Source organism: Aquarana catesbeiana, linkage group LG02 (genome assembly GCF_042186555.1).
Source record: "Aquarana catesbeiana isolate 2022-GZ linkage group LG02, ASM4218655v1, whole genome shotgun sequence".
In the NCBI taxonomy this organism is placed as follows: Eukaryota; Metazoa; Chordata; class Amphibia; order Anura; family Ranidae; genus Aquarana; species Aquarana catesbeiana.
In genome coordinates, this window is record NC_133325.1 from 522,243,017 (window position 1) to 522,260,283 (window position 17,267).

At 43.7% G+C, this 17,267-nt stretch overlaps 1 protein-coding gene across 2 annotated transcripts in view; it reads left to right on the top strand.

Moving 5' to 3' along the window:
* RBBP5 (RB binding protein 5, histone lysine methyltransferase complex subunit) overlaps nucleotides 1-17,267 on the top strand; it is a 156,966-nt gene that overhangs the window by 118,775 nt on the left and 20,924 nt on the right. The window contains exon 13 of one of the 2 annotated variants that reach the window (XM_073615818.1): nucleotides 11,626-11,817. In XM_073615818.1, coding sequence (XP_073471919.1) covers nucleotides 11,626-11,817 — 192 coding nt within the window. The remainder of the gene's footprint in view (nucleotides 1-11,625; nucleotides 11,818-17,267) is intronic. The other variant, XM_073615819.1, reaches the window with a different exon arrangement.

A 17,267-nucleotide genomic window follows, 5' to 3' on the forward strand; every position in this document is an offset into this window, starting at 1 on the left:
CTTATATGCAAGTTATTGTCATAAAATTTTTTCGGGAGCAGTGATTTGAATAATGCTTAAAGTGAAACAATAAAAGTGAAATATTCCTTTAAAGTTCGTACCTGGGGGGTGTCAGTATGCCTGTAAAGTGGCGCATTTTTCCCATGTTAGAATAGTTCCTGCACAAAATTACATTTCTAAATGAAAAAAAGTAATTTAAAAGTACTCGCGGCTATAGTGAATTGTCGGGAGGGGGGCGTATTAGCCATTATGTGTTCTATATTAACACACCTTTTTTCATTGTTTGATTTAGCCCATTCCACCACGCATGTTAACAGAACCGCCTCGTAATATTTTTGAAAGTCAGGTACATTTAATCCCCCTTGGCTTTTTACTTTCTTCAGAATTACCAGAGAAATTCTAGGTTTCTTATTGTGCCATATTAATTTAGTGATTACTATTCTTAAAGTTCTAAGATATGCTGGATATATATATATATATATATATATATGGAGCATCTGAAACTTGTACATGATCTTCGGAAGTATTATCATCTTTAGGGCGTTAATCTGGCTCATCCATGAGGGGGCGTGCTGCTATTCTTTTTATTTCTATTTTTATCTCCTCTAATAATGGGATATAGTTTGCTTGATATATTTCCTCTGACAATGCCGTTTGATCCCAAGATATTTTATTTCTGTTCTCCAAGGGAATAGAAACTCTTGTTGTAAACTCTGTTCCTCTTTCAATTTAATATTTATATTTAATATTTTGGATTTACTCTGGTTGATCCTAAAATTAGATAGATCTCCATATTCCTTTAGTGCTTTCTTAAGATTGGGCATTGTATTCGGGGGTTTGATATATAGAATAATATATCGTCTGCAAATGCAGCTAATTTATGCTCCTCTTCTCCAACTTTGAAGCCTCCTATGTCCGCATTCCCCCAGCACTGTCGCCAGGAAAGGTTCCAGCGGCAGCACGAACGGGAACGGAGACAGGGGGCATCCCTGTCTCGTCTCGTTATTCATTCTAAAGGGGGTCACAATGTTCCATTTACTTTCACCATTACTGTAGGACCTTTATATAATGCTTGTATCCACTGCATCATCATTGGGCCTATCCCCATGCTCTCTAGGGTGCTCCTCAAGAATCCCCAGTCTACCCTGTCGAACGCCTTTTCAGCATCTATCGACAGGAGTAGACCGGAGACTCTCCCTCCTTTTATTTTTTGGAGTAACAGAAGTGTTCTTACCCCGTTGTCCCTCCTCTCTCCCTAGTACAAAGCCCACTTGTGCGAGATGGTTCAGTTCCATCATTAAATCTTTCATCCTTGTTGCTAATATTTTTGCGAACAATTTTGTGTCCACGTTTAAAGTGGCTGTAAACCCTTACAGACCAATTTAACCTACAGGTAAGCCTAGATTAAGGCTTACCTGTAGGTGCAAGAAATATCTCCTTAACGCACACGGTTAAGGAGATATTTTCCTGAAAACGGGCACTGATGTCTACGGCACTGGTGATGGAGCGTGCCGTTAGTGAAGGCGATCATGCATCCATCCTTGTCGCTAATATTTTTGCGAACAATTTTGTGTCCACGTTTAAAGTAGCTGTAAACCCTTACAGACCAATTTAACCTACGGGTAAGCCTAGATTAAGGCTTACCTGTAGGTGCAAGAAATATCTCCTCAACCCACATGGTTAAGGAGCTATTTTCCTGAAAACGGGCACTGATGTCTACGGCACCGGTGATGGAGCGTGCCGTTAGTGAAGGCGATCATGCCGTCACTGACGGCTCCTGCGCGCATGCGATACCCTGAAGGAAGATGGACGCTTCGTGGAAGAGGGGACAGCGGTGACATCGCAGGCTCCTGTGTCAGGTAAGTGACACATAATGGGCTATTATGCGATGCATAGTAGCCCATTATGCTTTACCTTTGCAGGGAAACAAAGAGGAAGTAAACCCATCAGGGTTTACTTCCTCTTTAACAATGATATAGGTCTATAGTTAGTACTAAGTGTTCAATCTTTTCCTTCTTTTGCTATAATGGTAATTGATGCCAATAAGGCCTCTTTACTCATCTTGTACCTCCTTCCCAATCCATTCATATGTGCATAGTTTTGGGGTCAGGATTTCTTTAAATCTTTTTAAGTATAACGTCATGTACCCATCTGGCCCTGGACTTTTTCCTGGTGCTGATTCTTTTAACCCCCGATTAACCCTTTCATGACTAAGCCTATTTTTGAAATTTGGTGTTAAAATCCGTATTTTTTGCTAGAAAATTACTTAGAGTTTCCAAACATTATATATATATTTTTTAGCAGAGAATCTAGAGAATAAAATGGAGATTGTTGCAATATTTTATATCACACGCTATTTGTGCAGCTGTGTTTTAAACGCAAATTTTTGGAAAAGGGACACTTTCATGAATTTTAAAAAATCCAAACAGCAAAGTTACCCCAATTTTTTTGTATAATGTGAAAGATGATGTTACGCCGAGTAAATAGATATCAAACATGTCACCCTTTATAATTGCACGCACTCGTGAAATGGCGACAAACTACGGTACCTATGAACCATTTTTTACGGTTACCAGGTTTGAGTTACAGAGGAGGTCTAGGGCTAGAATTATTGCTCTCGCTCTGACGATCGCGGCGATATCTCACATGTGTGATTTGAACACCGTTTACATATGCGGGCGTGACTTCCGTATGCGTTTTCTTCGCTGCGCAAGCTCGCGGGGACGGGGGCGCTTTTAAAAAAAAAAAATTTTTTTTAATTTATTTTATTTATTTTTATACTTATAAATTTATCAATTGTGTTTAAAAAAAAAAAAATTTTTTTTTTTTACTTTTATTGCTGTCAAAAGGAATGTAAACATCCCTTGTGACAGTAATAGGTGGTGACAGGTACTCTTTATGGAGGGATCCCTCCTTTGCACTTCAAAGTATTCAGATCGACGAAAACGGTGATTCTGAACACTGTATATTTTTTTTAAAACCGGCACCATTGGCAGCCGAGTAAATGGGAAGTGACGTCATGACGTCGCATCCGCGTTTACATTGAGAAGGCTGGAACGAAGCCGCCCACAGCTTCGTTCCAGCCCGCCCCCAGCCGCCGAAGGCACCCGATTGGACACCGGGCCTCCCGGTCGCACGGGAGGCCCGGTAAGAGCGGCGGGAGGGGGGGATGTCCCCTCCTGCTCCTCCGGTATAACAGCCGAGCGGCTTTTAGCCGCATCGGTTGTTATACTCGGATAGCCGATCGCCGGCTCTAAACAACGGTACTGGGATGATGCCTGCAGCTGCAGGCATCATCCCGGTATAACCCCGGAAAGCCAAGTACGCATATCTGCGTACGGTCGGCGGGAAGGGGTTAATCTCCTCTACCGTTATTGGCATTTCTAAGGATATTTTTCTTCTTTTATCCAGGGGATCCTAGCTTTTTTTTTTAGATATTCTTTTATTCTTTCTTTTTTCCCCTCACCCCATTGTCCTTTCTGGTTTACTGAGTATAGTCGTTCATATCATGTCCTTTGTATTATAGATCATTTCCTTTTTTATTTTGTATTTTTTCTATGAAGTTCATTGTTTTTTTGTTTTTGTTTTTTGCTAGACACTTGCTATTTTTATTCCCCCATTGATATCTTTCCTTTGAGGTTTTATTGAAGGTTTTCCTTATTTCCTGCTCTAATAGTTCTTTTAATTCATCTCTTTTTATTACTAGTTCTTGTGACAGTTCCTGATCTTGCCCTCTCCCTTTTTGTGTCTTTTTGCTCCAATAGGTTTATTTCTTCTGTCAATTTTGCCCTCTTTTTATTCTTTCCTTCTTTCTCTTTGTTCCCATTGAGATCAGGATTCCCCTTATGTAGGCTTTATGAGCCGGTCATAGTTACATAGTTACATAGTAGGTGAGGTTGAAAAAAGACACAAGTCCATCAAGTCCAACCTATGTGTGTGATTATGTGTCAGTATTACATTGTATATCCCTGTATGTTGCGGTCATTCAGGTGCTTATCTAATAGTTTCTTGAAGCTATCAGTGCTCCCCGCTGAGACCACCGCCTGTGGAAGGGAATTCCACATCCTTGCCGCTCTTACAGTAAAGAACCCTCTACGTAGTTTAAGGTTAAACCTCTTTTCTTCTAATTTTAATGAGTGGCCACGAGTCTTGTTAAACTCTCTTCTGCGAAAAAGTTTTAACCCTATTGTGGGGTCACCAGTCCGGTATTTGTAAATTGAAATCATATCCCCTCTCAAGCGTCTCTTCTCCAAAGAGAATAAGTTCAGTGCTTGCAACCTTTCCTCATAACTAAGATCCTCCAGACCCTTTATTAGCTTTGTTGCCCTTCTTTGTACTCGCTCCATTTCCAGTACATCCTTCCTGAGGACTGGTGCCCAGAACTGGACCGCATACTCTAGGTGCGGCCGGACCAGAGTCTTGTAGAGCGGGAGAATTATCGTTTTATCTCTGGAGTTGATCCCCCTTTTAATGCATGCCAATATTCTGTTTGCTTTGTTAGCAGCAGCTTGGCATTGCATGCCATTGCTGAGCCGATCATCTACTAGGACCCCCAGGTCCTTTTCCATCCTAGATTCCCCCAGAGGTTCTCCCCCCAGTGTATAGATTGCATTCATATTTTTGCCACCCAAATGCATTATTTTACATTTTTCTACATTGAACCTCATTTGCCATGTAGTCGCCCACCCCATTAATTTGTTCAGGTCTTTTTGCAAGGTTTCCACGTCCTGCGGAGAAGTCATGTGACTGCTCAGTCCGGTCCGCATCTCTCTCCTCTCAGTCTCACGTTTCTCTGTCTCTTCTGACGTCAGTGGGAGTTCTCAGTCAGCCCCGCCCACCAACTTTAGCTATCAGATCAAAAGAGAGGCGGGCAGGGCTGACGTCAGGAGAGACAGAGAGGAGAGGGGCGGGCCGGACCGAGCAGTCACATGAGGATATACAGTTATATATACAGAGTAAAAACGAGGTATGAAGCTACATATATTTAAAAAAAAAAAAACACATACAGCGATCACCACTGAATGGATTACAATTGCATTTAATAGCAAAAGCCATTTTGCCAAAGACGTTCGGAGCACACTTCCGGGAGGGGCGGGGCAAGTCGGGATGACGTCACACCCGACATCGATTTTTTTGGGGTTCTTGCATCGGGGACCCCCGAAGCATCGATTAAATTCCACACCCCTACATCTCACCCGGTCCACGCCGAGGGAGCTGACATTTCCCCTCGGCGTGTCTTCCGGGTATCGCGGCTCCGGCCCTGTGAGTGGCCGGAGCCACGTTGTCGTCACTCCCGCGCGTGCACTTTTCTGGCAAGGTCCGGCGGCTGCCGTGCTTTCAGCTGAGAATCCCCTGTGCGCATGCGCCGCTGCAGTCAGCAGCTCATTGCGAGGGGAATATCTCCTAAACCGTACAGGTTTAGGAGATATTTTTTTTACCTACAGGTAAGCCTTATTATAGGCTTACCTGTAGGTAAAAGTTTAAAAAATAGGTATACAACCGCTTTAACTGTGGGACCTTATATAGACAGGTGTGTGCCTTTCCAAATCATGTCCAGTCAACTGAATTTATTACAGGTGGACTCCAATCAAGTTGTAGAAACATCTCAAAGATGATCAGTGGAAACAGGATGCACCTGAGCTCAATTTTGAGTGTCATGGCAAAGGCTGTGAATACTTATGAACACGTGATATGTTAGTTATATTCCAAAATGAATTAAATTCATTATTTCCCCCTTCGTCTTTCAGGACAGCCACCATGAGAGATAGTCTCCTCCTCTTCCTCTAGGAAACACTGCGCCAGCCCATAAATTCTTACTTCCCCCTGCCAGACCTCAGTATTAGTGTTTCCTCCGGTGGGGAGACACTGTGCAAGGAACCGGGCCACTCAGTCAGGGTGACTGTGGTTGTTGTTTATATTTTTTGGAGCCAGTAATGGGAGCAGGGGCTTCCTAGGTGCATGGGGGGGACTTACCCCTCGTTCTGTTGCCACCACTTCCTAGCCGAGCGCGGCTTCAGGCTGTGGGGGTTCCCTATCGCGGCTACAGGGCCGCAGCATGCAAGCGTTCGCCTTTCCTGTATATTATACAGACCGCTCTCTTTTTTTCTTTTTTGGAACTAGGCGGGCCGGACGACGGGCGACGTCATTTCCGGCGGAAGGGCGAATGCTTGCCTTTGACCCGCGGCTTCCGGTTCCGGGTCGGGGAGCTGATAGGGAAGCCAGGCACAGGCTGGAGACGAGTCTGGGATGCGCACAGGCAGCGTGGGACTTGGTAGTAGCAACCACCTGCAAGTCATGTCGGAAGCAGATGCTCAGTCAACGGACACTACCTCCAGCCTTCCTAAGGTAAGAGTGCCCTGGGGAAGAGTACTCTTTATCTAGGATTGTCCCTCCATGTATAGTTCCTGTCATGGGGGGGCAGACACCCTGGGTGGTCAGGGGGAGGGAGGCTCAGATCCCCACATATTAAGGAGGGTCTAGTGCACTCCCAGGGTTGTATCCTTGTTTTAAAAAAAAAAAAAAAAAAAAAAGTGACAAAATGTTTGTTTTTTCCTTTTCATGTATTTCAGAAAGCTACAGAGAAGTCTAAGTCTACACATAGCTCTAAGAAGAGGTGTGCCTCTTGCAGGGACACATTAGGGGAAGCATGGACAAAGGTCTTGTGTAGGAAGTGCATAGACTCCCTTGTTAAGGAGAGGGACTCTGAACAGGAGTCAGGACTTGCAGCCTCGGTAAAGGAGCTCTCGTCCACCTTTTCTTCATTTAAAGCCTTATTTGAAAGGTTTCAGCCTCCCATTAGTCCAGCTCTCCAGGATACAACCCCGCCTCAGGCTCAGGGCTCTGCTCCTGCCCAACCTGCAACTTCAGTTAGGGCAGAGGAAGCTCCAGGGCCTTCCGGAGTGGAACAAAGACAGCCAGACAGTTCCTCCTCCGATTCCCAGGATGGTTCAGAGGGGGAGGACCAGGACGGGGAGTCCAGGAAATCCTCCAGATATAAATTATCCCTGGAAGAGGTAGAGGACCTCTTAGGGGCTATTTATACAATCCTCGGTATTCAGGAGGACAGGAAACCCCTGACCCTTCATAACCAAATGTAATGGGGCTTGGGGGAACAAAGGAGGAAAGTTTTTCCAGTACACGAGGTACTGGTTGAAACTATTAAAAAGGAGTGGCAAGATCCCGAAAGGAAACCCTTTTTTTCTAGATCCTTAAAAAGGAGATTTCCGTTCTCGGATGATCCTGCATCTATCTGGAATAAAAATCCCAAGTTAGATGCCGCCTTCTCCCAGGTTTCCAGACACACAGACCTGGCATTTGAGGACATGGGGGCCCTGGTGGATGTCATGGATAAGAGAATAGACTCTCTCCTCAAAAAGACTTGGGATTCAACAATTGGTAACTTAAAACCTGAGTTGGCTGTCACAGTAGTGGCTCGCAATCTGGAGCACTGACTCTCTAAGATCCAAGAGCATATTGAAGCTGGAACGGCAAAAGAAACCATTCTATCTTCTTTCCCTACGATTCTGCGGGGTATCGCCTACATAGCTGATGCCTCGGCAGAATCAGTCCGTATGTCGGCCAGATCAGCGGCTCTGGCCAATTCGGCCAGGAGAGCCCTCTGGCTAAAAACTTGGCCGGGCGATAGCGCCTCTAAGGTCAAGTTGTGCGGGATACCGTTAACGGGAGACCTTCTCTTCGGCCCAGGGTTAGAGACCGTCTTGGACCGCACAGCAGACAGGAAGAAATCCTTCCCGGTTAAGCGGAAAAGCCCTACACAAACAAAGAAGGGGTTTCGTCCGCAAAAACGTAAAGAAACTCCAAAGCCGGAAGGGCAAAAGAAATTTTGGGGTCAAAAAGGCAAGGGCAGGGGAGGGGCGATTTTTCGCCCTCCTGAACAGCCCCGTAAAAGCCAATGACTCCCCAACCACGGTGGGGGGAAGACTGGGGGCCTTCCTCCCACAGTGGGAGGCAATATCCCCCAATCGCTTTATCCTAGGGGTTATAAGAAGGGGGTACCGTATCTAATTCACAAATCCTCCTCTACGGAGATTTCTTGTCACGCACCTACCCAGGTGTACGGCAAAAGCCGAGGCTCTGTTGGAAGCACTAAAAGATCTGGTAGATCAAAATGTGGTTCTCAGAGTTCCAAGGGCCGAGGAGGGAGAGGGTTTCTATTCACACATCTTCGTAGTGAGGAAACCCACAGGGAAATTCAGACTGATTCTGAATTTAAAGCCCCTGAACATGTCAGTGACATACAGAAGATTCCGTATGGAGACAATTTTCATAGTCAGAGCCCTGTTGCCCCACAACTGCTTTACGGTATCGCTGGACCTAAGGGACGCGTATCTACACATTCCTATAACAGAAGCCTCGCAGAGGTTTCTTCGGCTAGCAGTAGACATAGGTGGAACAACGGTACATCTACAGTTTCAGGCGCTGCCTTTCGGGCTATCCTCCTCGCCCCGCATTTTCACCAAGGTCTTGGCGGAGGTGATGGCCTTTCTTCGGCTCCAGGGAATATCAGTGATAGCATATCTGGACGACCTGCTCCTATTTGCACCGTGTCCACTGCAGTTCGTCAGAGATCTAGAACTAACAAAGAGGGTTCTTACAGGTCTAGGGTGGCTAATGAACTTGGAGAAATCCAGTTCGATTCCCTCTCAGCGCATCACGTACTTAGGCTATCTGTTGGACTCAATGCTACTGAGAGTGTTTCTTCCAGCAGAAAAAGTACAAAAACTGGACAGGGCAGTGGCTGTTCTCCAGTGCAGCAGTCAGGTCTCCATAAGAGTTCTGATGTCGGCCCTGGGACTATTAACCGCTACCCTCCCAGCAGTGCAGTGGGCAGGTCTGCACTTTCGTCCCTTACAGTCCTTTGTCCTAAGGGTGTGGGATCACAGTCAGAAAGATCTGGACACCTTGGTACAGGTTCCACCCCAAGTAAAGAGATCCCTCTGGTGGTGGAGGAAGGTCTCAAACTTGTCGCAGGGTCGTCTGTGGTTCATCCCAGTTTCTCAGGTGGTAACCACAGACGCAAGCGGCAAAGGTTGGGGGGCGCATCTGGGTTCCCTTTTAGCACAGGGCACCTGGGAGGGCGACGAACTAAGAAGGTCGTCCAATTGGAAGGAGCTGAGGGCAATCGGGCTAGCACTCAGGTTCTTCAAAAAGGAGCTACAGGGCCACCATGTTCAGGTGCGGTCGGACAACTCGTCCGCCGTGGCCTATGTAAACAAACAGGGCGGCACGAGAAGCGGAGTCCTGTTGGCCTTAGCATCAGACATTCTGAACTGGGCCGAGACTCACACTCTCTCACTTTTAGCAGTCTTCCTGAGAAGAGAAAAGAATGTGATAGCAGACTTTCTCAGCCGAACCAAACTGAGAGAGGGCGATTGGATCCTCAACCAGGATGTTTTCAATCTCATTTCAGAGAAATGGGGTCCTCCAGAAGTAGATTTGTTCGCGTCAAAAAATAACGCGAACGCCCCTTGTTATTTCTCCCTATACAGAGGGGAGGGGGGCACGCGGGGTCGACGCATTGATCCAGAACTGGCATTTCAGAATCTGCTATGCCTTCCCGCCCCCGGCGTTATTACCGGCAGTTCTCAGGAAGTTCCAGATGAAAAACACGTCCCTGATTCTATTAGCACCACATTGGCCAAAGAGGGCTTGGTTCTCAGTACTCAAGCAGCTAGCGGTCGAACCTCCCTTATTCCTGCCACCTCGAGAGGATCTCCTCTCACAGGGCCCAGTCCTCTGTCCACAGGTACACCAATGGCAGTTAGCGGCCTGGCTACTGAGGAGGGTATGCTAAGAGCTAGGGGTTTTTTCTGAGAAATTAATCTCCACCCTCCTCAACAGCAGGAAGAAGGAAACACGCCAGATCTATAAAAAGGTCTGGGTACGTTTCAATTAATGGTGTGCAGAAGGCTCCTTTGCGGTACACAGTCCCACAGCTGTGTTGGAATTCCTTCAGTGCGGGGCAGATAGGGGTTTATCCATAAGTACCCTTAAAGGTCAGGTGTCAGCACTCAGTGCTTATTTAGAAAAGCATCTGGCCACCAACCCATGGGTGGTCAGATTCTTTAAGGCTCTGTCTAGACAGAGACCGGTTCAAGGCCCTCCCTTTCCCAAGTGGGACCTATCTTTAGTTTTACAGGGCCTGACGGGAACCCCCTTTGAACCTTTAGAAGGATGTCTACTAAAGGATCTTACGTTAAAAACAGTTTTTTTGGTAGCAGTGACAACTGCCAGGAGAGTCAGTGAGATTGAGGCCTTATCTGTTAGACCTCCTTTTTGCGTTATTTTTCCAGATCGGATCATCTTCAAGACTGATCCAGCATTTTTACCTAAGGTGGCTTCTGGTTTCCACAGAAGTCAGGAGGTAGTTCTACCCTCATTTTGTCCCAACCCCTCGGGGGAAAGGGAATTAAAATTTAATTCTTTGGACGTAAGGAGATGTATTCTTCAGTACCTAGAGCTGACCAAGATGTTTAGAAAGTCAGACTCTTTATTTGTTTTGTTTTCTGGGGCCAGAAAAGGATGCAAAGCGTCTCGACGCACTATTGCCAGATGGCTCAGAGTAACCATTGGCCAGGCCTATACATTAGCAGGGAAAGAAATCCCAATGGGTATAAGGGCACACTCTACCAGAGCTATGGCAGCTTCTCAGGCAGAAAAGGCTGGAGCAACGCCAGAGCAAATATGCAGGGCTGCAACATGGTCCAGCTATTCCACTTTCGTAAAGCACTACAGAGTGGACCTGGTGTCGGCTAGTGAGCAAGCCTTTGGGCGAAAGGTATTGCAAGCTGTAGTCCCACCCTAACTGGTAAGTGCTCGTCCATCCTCTCATGGTGGCTGTCCTGAAAGACGAAGGGGAAAAATTAAAGTTACGTACCGGTAACGTCTTTTCCAGTAGTCTTTCAGGACAGCCCTAGTTACCCACCTGAAATTTTGGGGTGTCTTATAAAAGACCAGAACGCAGCATGATAATGATATGGGATAGTATGTTATTAATGTGTTCTTGTGTCTCCCCAGCTGACCGGAGGTAATCTTGGAATATACTGAGGTCTGGCAGGGGGAAGTAAGAATTTATGGGCTGGCGCAGTGTTTCCTAGAGGAAGAGGAGGAGACTATCTCTCATGGTGGCTGTCCTGAAAGACTACTGGAAAAGACGTTACCGGTACGTAACTTTAATTTTTCCTCAAAATTCTACAAACAATACCCCATAATGACAACTTGAAAGAAGTTTGTTTGAAATCTTTGCAAATTTTTACAAAAAAAACCCAATAAAAAAACATAAAAAAGTGAAGTGCTGTGATTACTCACCGGATGCACTGTATGAAGTGTAAAAGCTGTTATCAGCTTGATCTTGCAATGAAAGATTGATGCTTTACGCCGTGTTATTCTGAAATGCATCTTTGGTGTGTTAAAATGTGTAAAAACAAAATGATTGAGAACACTTTATACGTAAATCTATAATTACTGTTAAGTCCTGGTATATGTCACCTGAACTCTGATTCTGAGCTTGTAGTATTGTATGTTAATAATCTAAAATGTTAATTTATCCAAATTTTTTCTGATTGAACGATTTTCGTCTTTTTTGTTTACTTTGCTCACTGTCAGAAGTTCATCCTCTACTGGGCGTGAAGGGGGACAGTAAATCCAAGAAGAAGCAGTCAGGACGGCCTAAAGGAGCTAAAGGTAAAGAGAAAGACTCTCAATTTAATCCGAAAACCTGCAAGGGTGACAGGGGCATGTCTCTGGAGGCTGCAATGAAAGGCAAAGCTCAGAATGAGCTGCCACAAGTACTGACAGGTAAGGGCAGTACTAATCAGTGCAGATATCACTTCTGCTTCCTGTGCCCCTGGCTTCACGCAGATGTTGTACCCTCGCACACTGCTCTTAAACCATTCAACGCAGGTGGGCACCTGTGTATGACTTTAGAAGATCATGGGGGGGGGGGGGGGGGGGGGCACAATTATTTCAGTATTATTTGAGAAACTTACAAGTTATATGTAATGGAAGAATGCATATTTCCTTCACATAAATACCATAGAAATGCTGTAAATATTATTAAAGTCTGGCCTTTGGGAAATTGGATTAAAAAAAGAATGCTATTTAAGCAAGAGCATCAATGTCTGTTCTTTTTCATACATGCATTATAATGTCATTAAGCAGATGGTTGCTTAATGCCCACAATGTTTGGTTTAAGAATAGTACCATCTTTGTTTTCCTTACCGCTGTGATCATTTCTCTGTGTAAATTGCAAGACCCCTTTTTGCCTTGAATTTGTTTTTGTCTTTACAAAAAAGTACTTGTTGAATGTATGCTATATGCAGAGATGTAATTTCTTTGAACACATGCTTACATGGATTATAGTGTCAATAATCAGGTGTTTGGTTTAAGACAAGTACTTGTTAATGTATTTGTTTATGCAGTACAATGCTCTTTTATAATTACAGTTAGTTTTATATTTCTCTCTGTCTGTCTATCTATTTGACTATATATTACTCTATTTGACTGCAGGGATCAAAGAAGCATACACTGTACTTTCAGATGTTGGGGAGTCCCAGGAGGCCCCATTGGATCTTATGCCTAAGTTTTACAAAGGGCTTCAACTTCTCCCCAAAAATCTTAGTTGTCTCTAAAATTCAGTACATTAAAGTAGATGGCACTGCTACTCCTAACAGCCAGCAGAGCAGCCCTTCTAGTAGGGGTGGTGATGGGAATGCAGGGAGACCTAGACGGTTGGTAATCAGGGATTTTATAATCAAAAGGACTGATAAAATAGTTGCCAGGATCAACTCAACCAAATGATTTGCTGTCTCCTTGGTGCCAGGTTCAGCATGTAGTGGAATAGGTGATAATTTAATAAAAAGTCTTGGGCATGACCCAGCTGTATTGGTCCACGATGGAACCAAATACGGAATACATGGAAGATGGAGAATCCTTAAGAATCAATAAAAATCAAAAAAGAAAATTAATGTGCAAGTTAATAGGAAGGACCTCCAAGGTTATATCCTCTAGAATATTTCTTGTGCCATGCACAACACAAGAAAGACATGGAGCTTAGAGAACTGAATGCATGGCTCAAGACCTGGTGCAAGAAAGAAGGATGTAAGTTTGTGGCACACTGGGCTGACTTTTCATTGGAGTACAAGATGGTTTGCACCTAAATGAAAGGGGGTCTACTGTGCTAGGAGAAAGGTTTTTGGGAGAGCTGGTAGAGTATTTAAACTAGGATTAAAGGGGGCGTTATAATTATAATATACTGGAGCAGACAAATTAGTCAGGGGTCAGACACTAATGAGGGTGGAATGTGGGGGGAGGATTATGGCAGGTGAGAAGTTTCCCATGTTAAAAACAACCATTGGCAATTAGTAGTACTGTTTGTAGTACTAAAAATATATGCAAAACACAAGTCAAAATGTGACAATAAATAAAGTGTTTACCTGTGTGAATTGTCTGCCAAGCAAAATAGGATAGTTGGAAGCTTTGGTGCATGAAGAGAGCTATGATTTATTTGGCGTTGCTGATTCTTGGCTTCATTCTTCACATAATTGGGCTACTGATATTCCTGGCTAAAGGAAAAGGTGGCTGTGCATGTCTGTATGTGAGACATGATCTCAAAGTGAGTTTCAAAGTGGACCTTGCTGAAGAAGCGTGTGATGATGCTGAAGCATTATGGGTGTGGGTTTTTCAAAGTTAATTATTTGAATTTATTACTGGCCGCCCGGTGTTAATGAAGAGGTGGCGATTCAGCTCCTTGCACAGATAGAATGAGCTGGGATAGTGATAATAATAATAGGTGATTTTTTTTTAACCTGAAATTGACTGGAGTAATGGCACTGCTGGAACAGTAAAAGGGCAGAAATGTATAAACCTATTACATGACCATTTTCTGGTACAGTTCATAGAGGCCCTAACTAGAAATTATGCTCTGCTGGACCTGTTAATCTCAAACCATGCAACACTTATTACTAATGTTCATATAAAAGAACCTCTAGGTAGCAGTGACTTTTACATGATTTCATTTAGCCCTGGTTCACACTGATGCGATGTCTGTTCCATTCCAGAAAGCATAGAATTGCATGACAAGTAAAATAACTTGGGTGTCTGTGGAGGCCATTAACATACAGTATATGCAATGCGAATCCGATGTGATTTTAAAAAGGGTGCTGTGCGAGTTTAGTGCTATGTGGTGTGATTTTTAGCTCCATAGACTTGAAGAGAAACTGCATGGAGATTGCTTATCTGTCCTAACGTAACACAATTCCAGCACATTTTGTACAAGTGTTTGCTTTCTTCAGTACTTCCCATCCCTGTACCAAGTGCTATAGTGTGAAAGCGAGAGAGAGAGATATCTCGGCTCTATCCAAATCGCATCAAAAACGCATCAGAAATTAATCTAAACCACATCAACTCGCATTGCAGCTGCTCCTAGAAAATGCACTGCAAAATGGATTCAACTCACACTGCATTGGTGTGAGCCTAAGCTTAATGTAAGCTGTAAACAAGCACATACTAGAAAGATAAAAACACTTCATTTTAAGAGCAAATTTTCCATGGCTAAGGGCTGCTCTTCACGATTTAGACCGGAAGGGAATGTTGTTTTTTATATATATATATATATATATATATATATATATATACACAGTTAGGTCCATATATACAGTTGTGCTCATAAGTACCCTGGCAGAATTTGATTTCTTGGCCAGTTTTCAGAGAATATGAATAATAACACAAAAACTTTTCTTTCACCCATGGTTAGTGTTTGGCTGAACCCATTTATTATTAATCAACTGTGCTTACTCTTTTTAAATCATAATGGCAACAGAAACTACACAAAAGACCATGATCAAAAGTTTACATACCCCAGTTGTTAATACCGTGTATTGCCCCCTTTAACATCAATGACAGCTTGAAGTCTTTTGTGGTATTTGTGGATGAGGCTCTTTATCTTCTCAGATGGTAAAGCTGCCCATTCCTCTTGGCAAAAAGCCTCCAGTTCCTGTAAATTCCTGGGCTGAATTGCATGAACTGCACGTTTGAGATGGCTCAATGATATTGAGGTCAGGAGACTGAGATGGCCACTCCAGAACCTTCACTTTATTCTGCTGTAGCCAATGACAGGTCAACTTGGCCTTGTGTTTTGGATCATTGTCATGTTGGAATGCAAATGTTCCTCCAGTATTTTTTGATAACATACTGCATTCATCCTGCCATCAATTTTAAACAAATTTCCTGTGCTTTTGTAGCTCACACATCCCCAAAACATCAGCAATCCACCTCCATGTTTCACAGTAGGAATGGTGTACCTTTCATCATAGGCCTTGTTGACTCCTCTCCAAATGTAGGGTTTATGGTTGTGGCCAAAAAGCTCAATTTTGGTCTCATCACTCCAAATGACTTTGTGCCAGAAGGTTTGAGGCTTGTCTCTGTGCTATTTGGCGTATTGTAAGCAGGATACTTTGTGGCATTTGCATAGTAATAGCTTTCTTCTGGCGAATCGACCATACAGCCCATCTTTCTTCAAGTGCCTCTTTATTGTGCATCTTGAAACAGCCACACCACATGTTTTCAGAGAGTCCTGTATTTCACCTGAAGTTATTTGTGGGTTTTTCTTTGCATCCCGAACAATTTTCCTGGCATTTCTACCTGACTGTGGTTTGGTCTTAACAGAACCCCTCGTTTTCCACTTCTTGATTAGATTTTTTTTTTTTTTTTTTTTTTTTTTTAAGTTTTTATTGTAATTTCAAGGTAAAATACAATACAATACAGAGCCTATTGGGCATACCCAGGCTCGGTCACACACACAACTACAAAACAAAAAAAAACAATATAAATATATATATATATATATATATATATATATATATATATATATATGTGTGTATATGTATGTATTAAAATGACTAACTACTGTAAGCTCAACCACCTGTGCAGGTTATCTAAAGCAATCCTCTATTTCCACAGATACTCTACAGAGCTTACTTTAATTATTATTATTAAGTAGACATTACACCCCCCCCCCCCAATAACTATTGACAGAGCAACCCAAGGAAGCATATAAGTTCAGAGATGCCACTTGAGCCATTACAGGTACTTAATAGATGATTACTAATCGTCAATCGAGTCTACATTAGTGGATATGGATTCCGTCCAGATGTCCCATATTTTGTGGAATTTTTTGGCACAGCCGCGCAACAGGTAAGGTGGTCTTGTATAGTGGCAGAGCCGAGTTCACTAACCTCTTCCAAATATGTATTGAGGGTGCGGACGAAGCCTTCCATCGGAGTACTACAGATTTACGGCATAAGAAAGTAATAATGCTAGCAGGGTTCTGATTGCCCGACGAGGGGCCAGTGGTTCTACAAGTCCCAACAGACACGCCTCCACAGACAATCGCACTGGAATGGTGGTGACAGTCAAAATAAAGTTGGTGACCTCAGCCCAAACGATTTTAATCTGAGGACAGTTTAAAAAAAAAAGAATGAAATCCTCTGAGGGTGAGTCGCATCTCCAGCAAGAAGCTGGAAAAAATGGATATATTTTGTGTAGGCACAGTGGCGTGTAATACAAGTTATGTAGTATTTTGAATTGCACTAATCTATCTCTAGCTGATACTAGCTGTGAAAAGGGACACTCCCACATTTCCTCCCAATCTTCTGTATCTAGTGTAGGGAAATCTACCACCCACTTCGCCTTAAGGTTTTCTAGGCCCGTGTGAACGTTAGGGAGTAACGCTTTATATATGGTGGATAAAGGCTTAGATAACGCTTAATCCATTAATCGAGGTGTAAAAGGCCACTTGTGCATTTTCAAACTGAGTGTTAAAGGCATGTCTAAGCTGCAAGAACCTAAACAAATGTGAATTAGGTAAGTTATATTGTTTCAACCTATCAAATGACTGTAGTCGGCCCTCAAAACAGATCTGATTTATATATTTGCCCTTGCATGCCCATACGCTGGGATCGGGTATGGACCCTAATTCTGACAGTTGCAGGTTAAACTAAAGAGGGTTATGTGGGGAGATGTGTCCAGGAGGCATGGGGCGCATTGAATTTTCCACTGACCACGCTCTCAGGAGTGCTCTCATTGTCGTTGTAAGAGGGAAGGGAGGGCTGGGACCCTGGTAAAGTAAGTTTTGTAGCACTTTATAAGACCTCACACATGCTGCTTCCAGGACCACTGCCACGTTGGACTCATCTGAGACCAGCCAGTTGTGAATGTGGGATAACAGGGCAGCTACAAAATAGGAATGG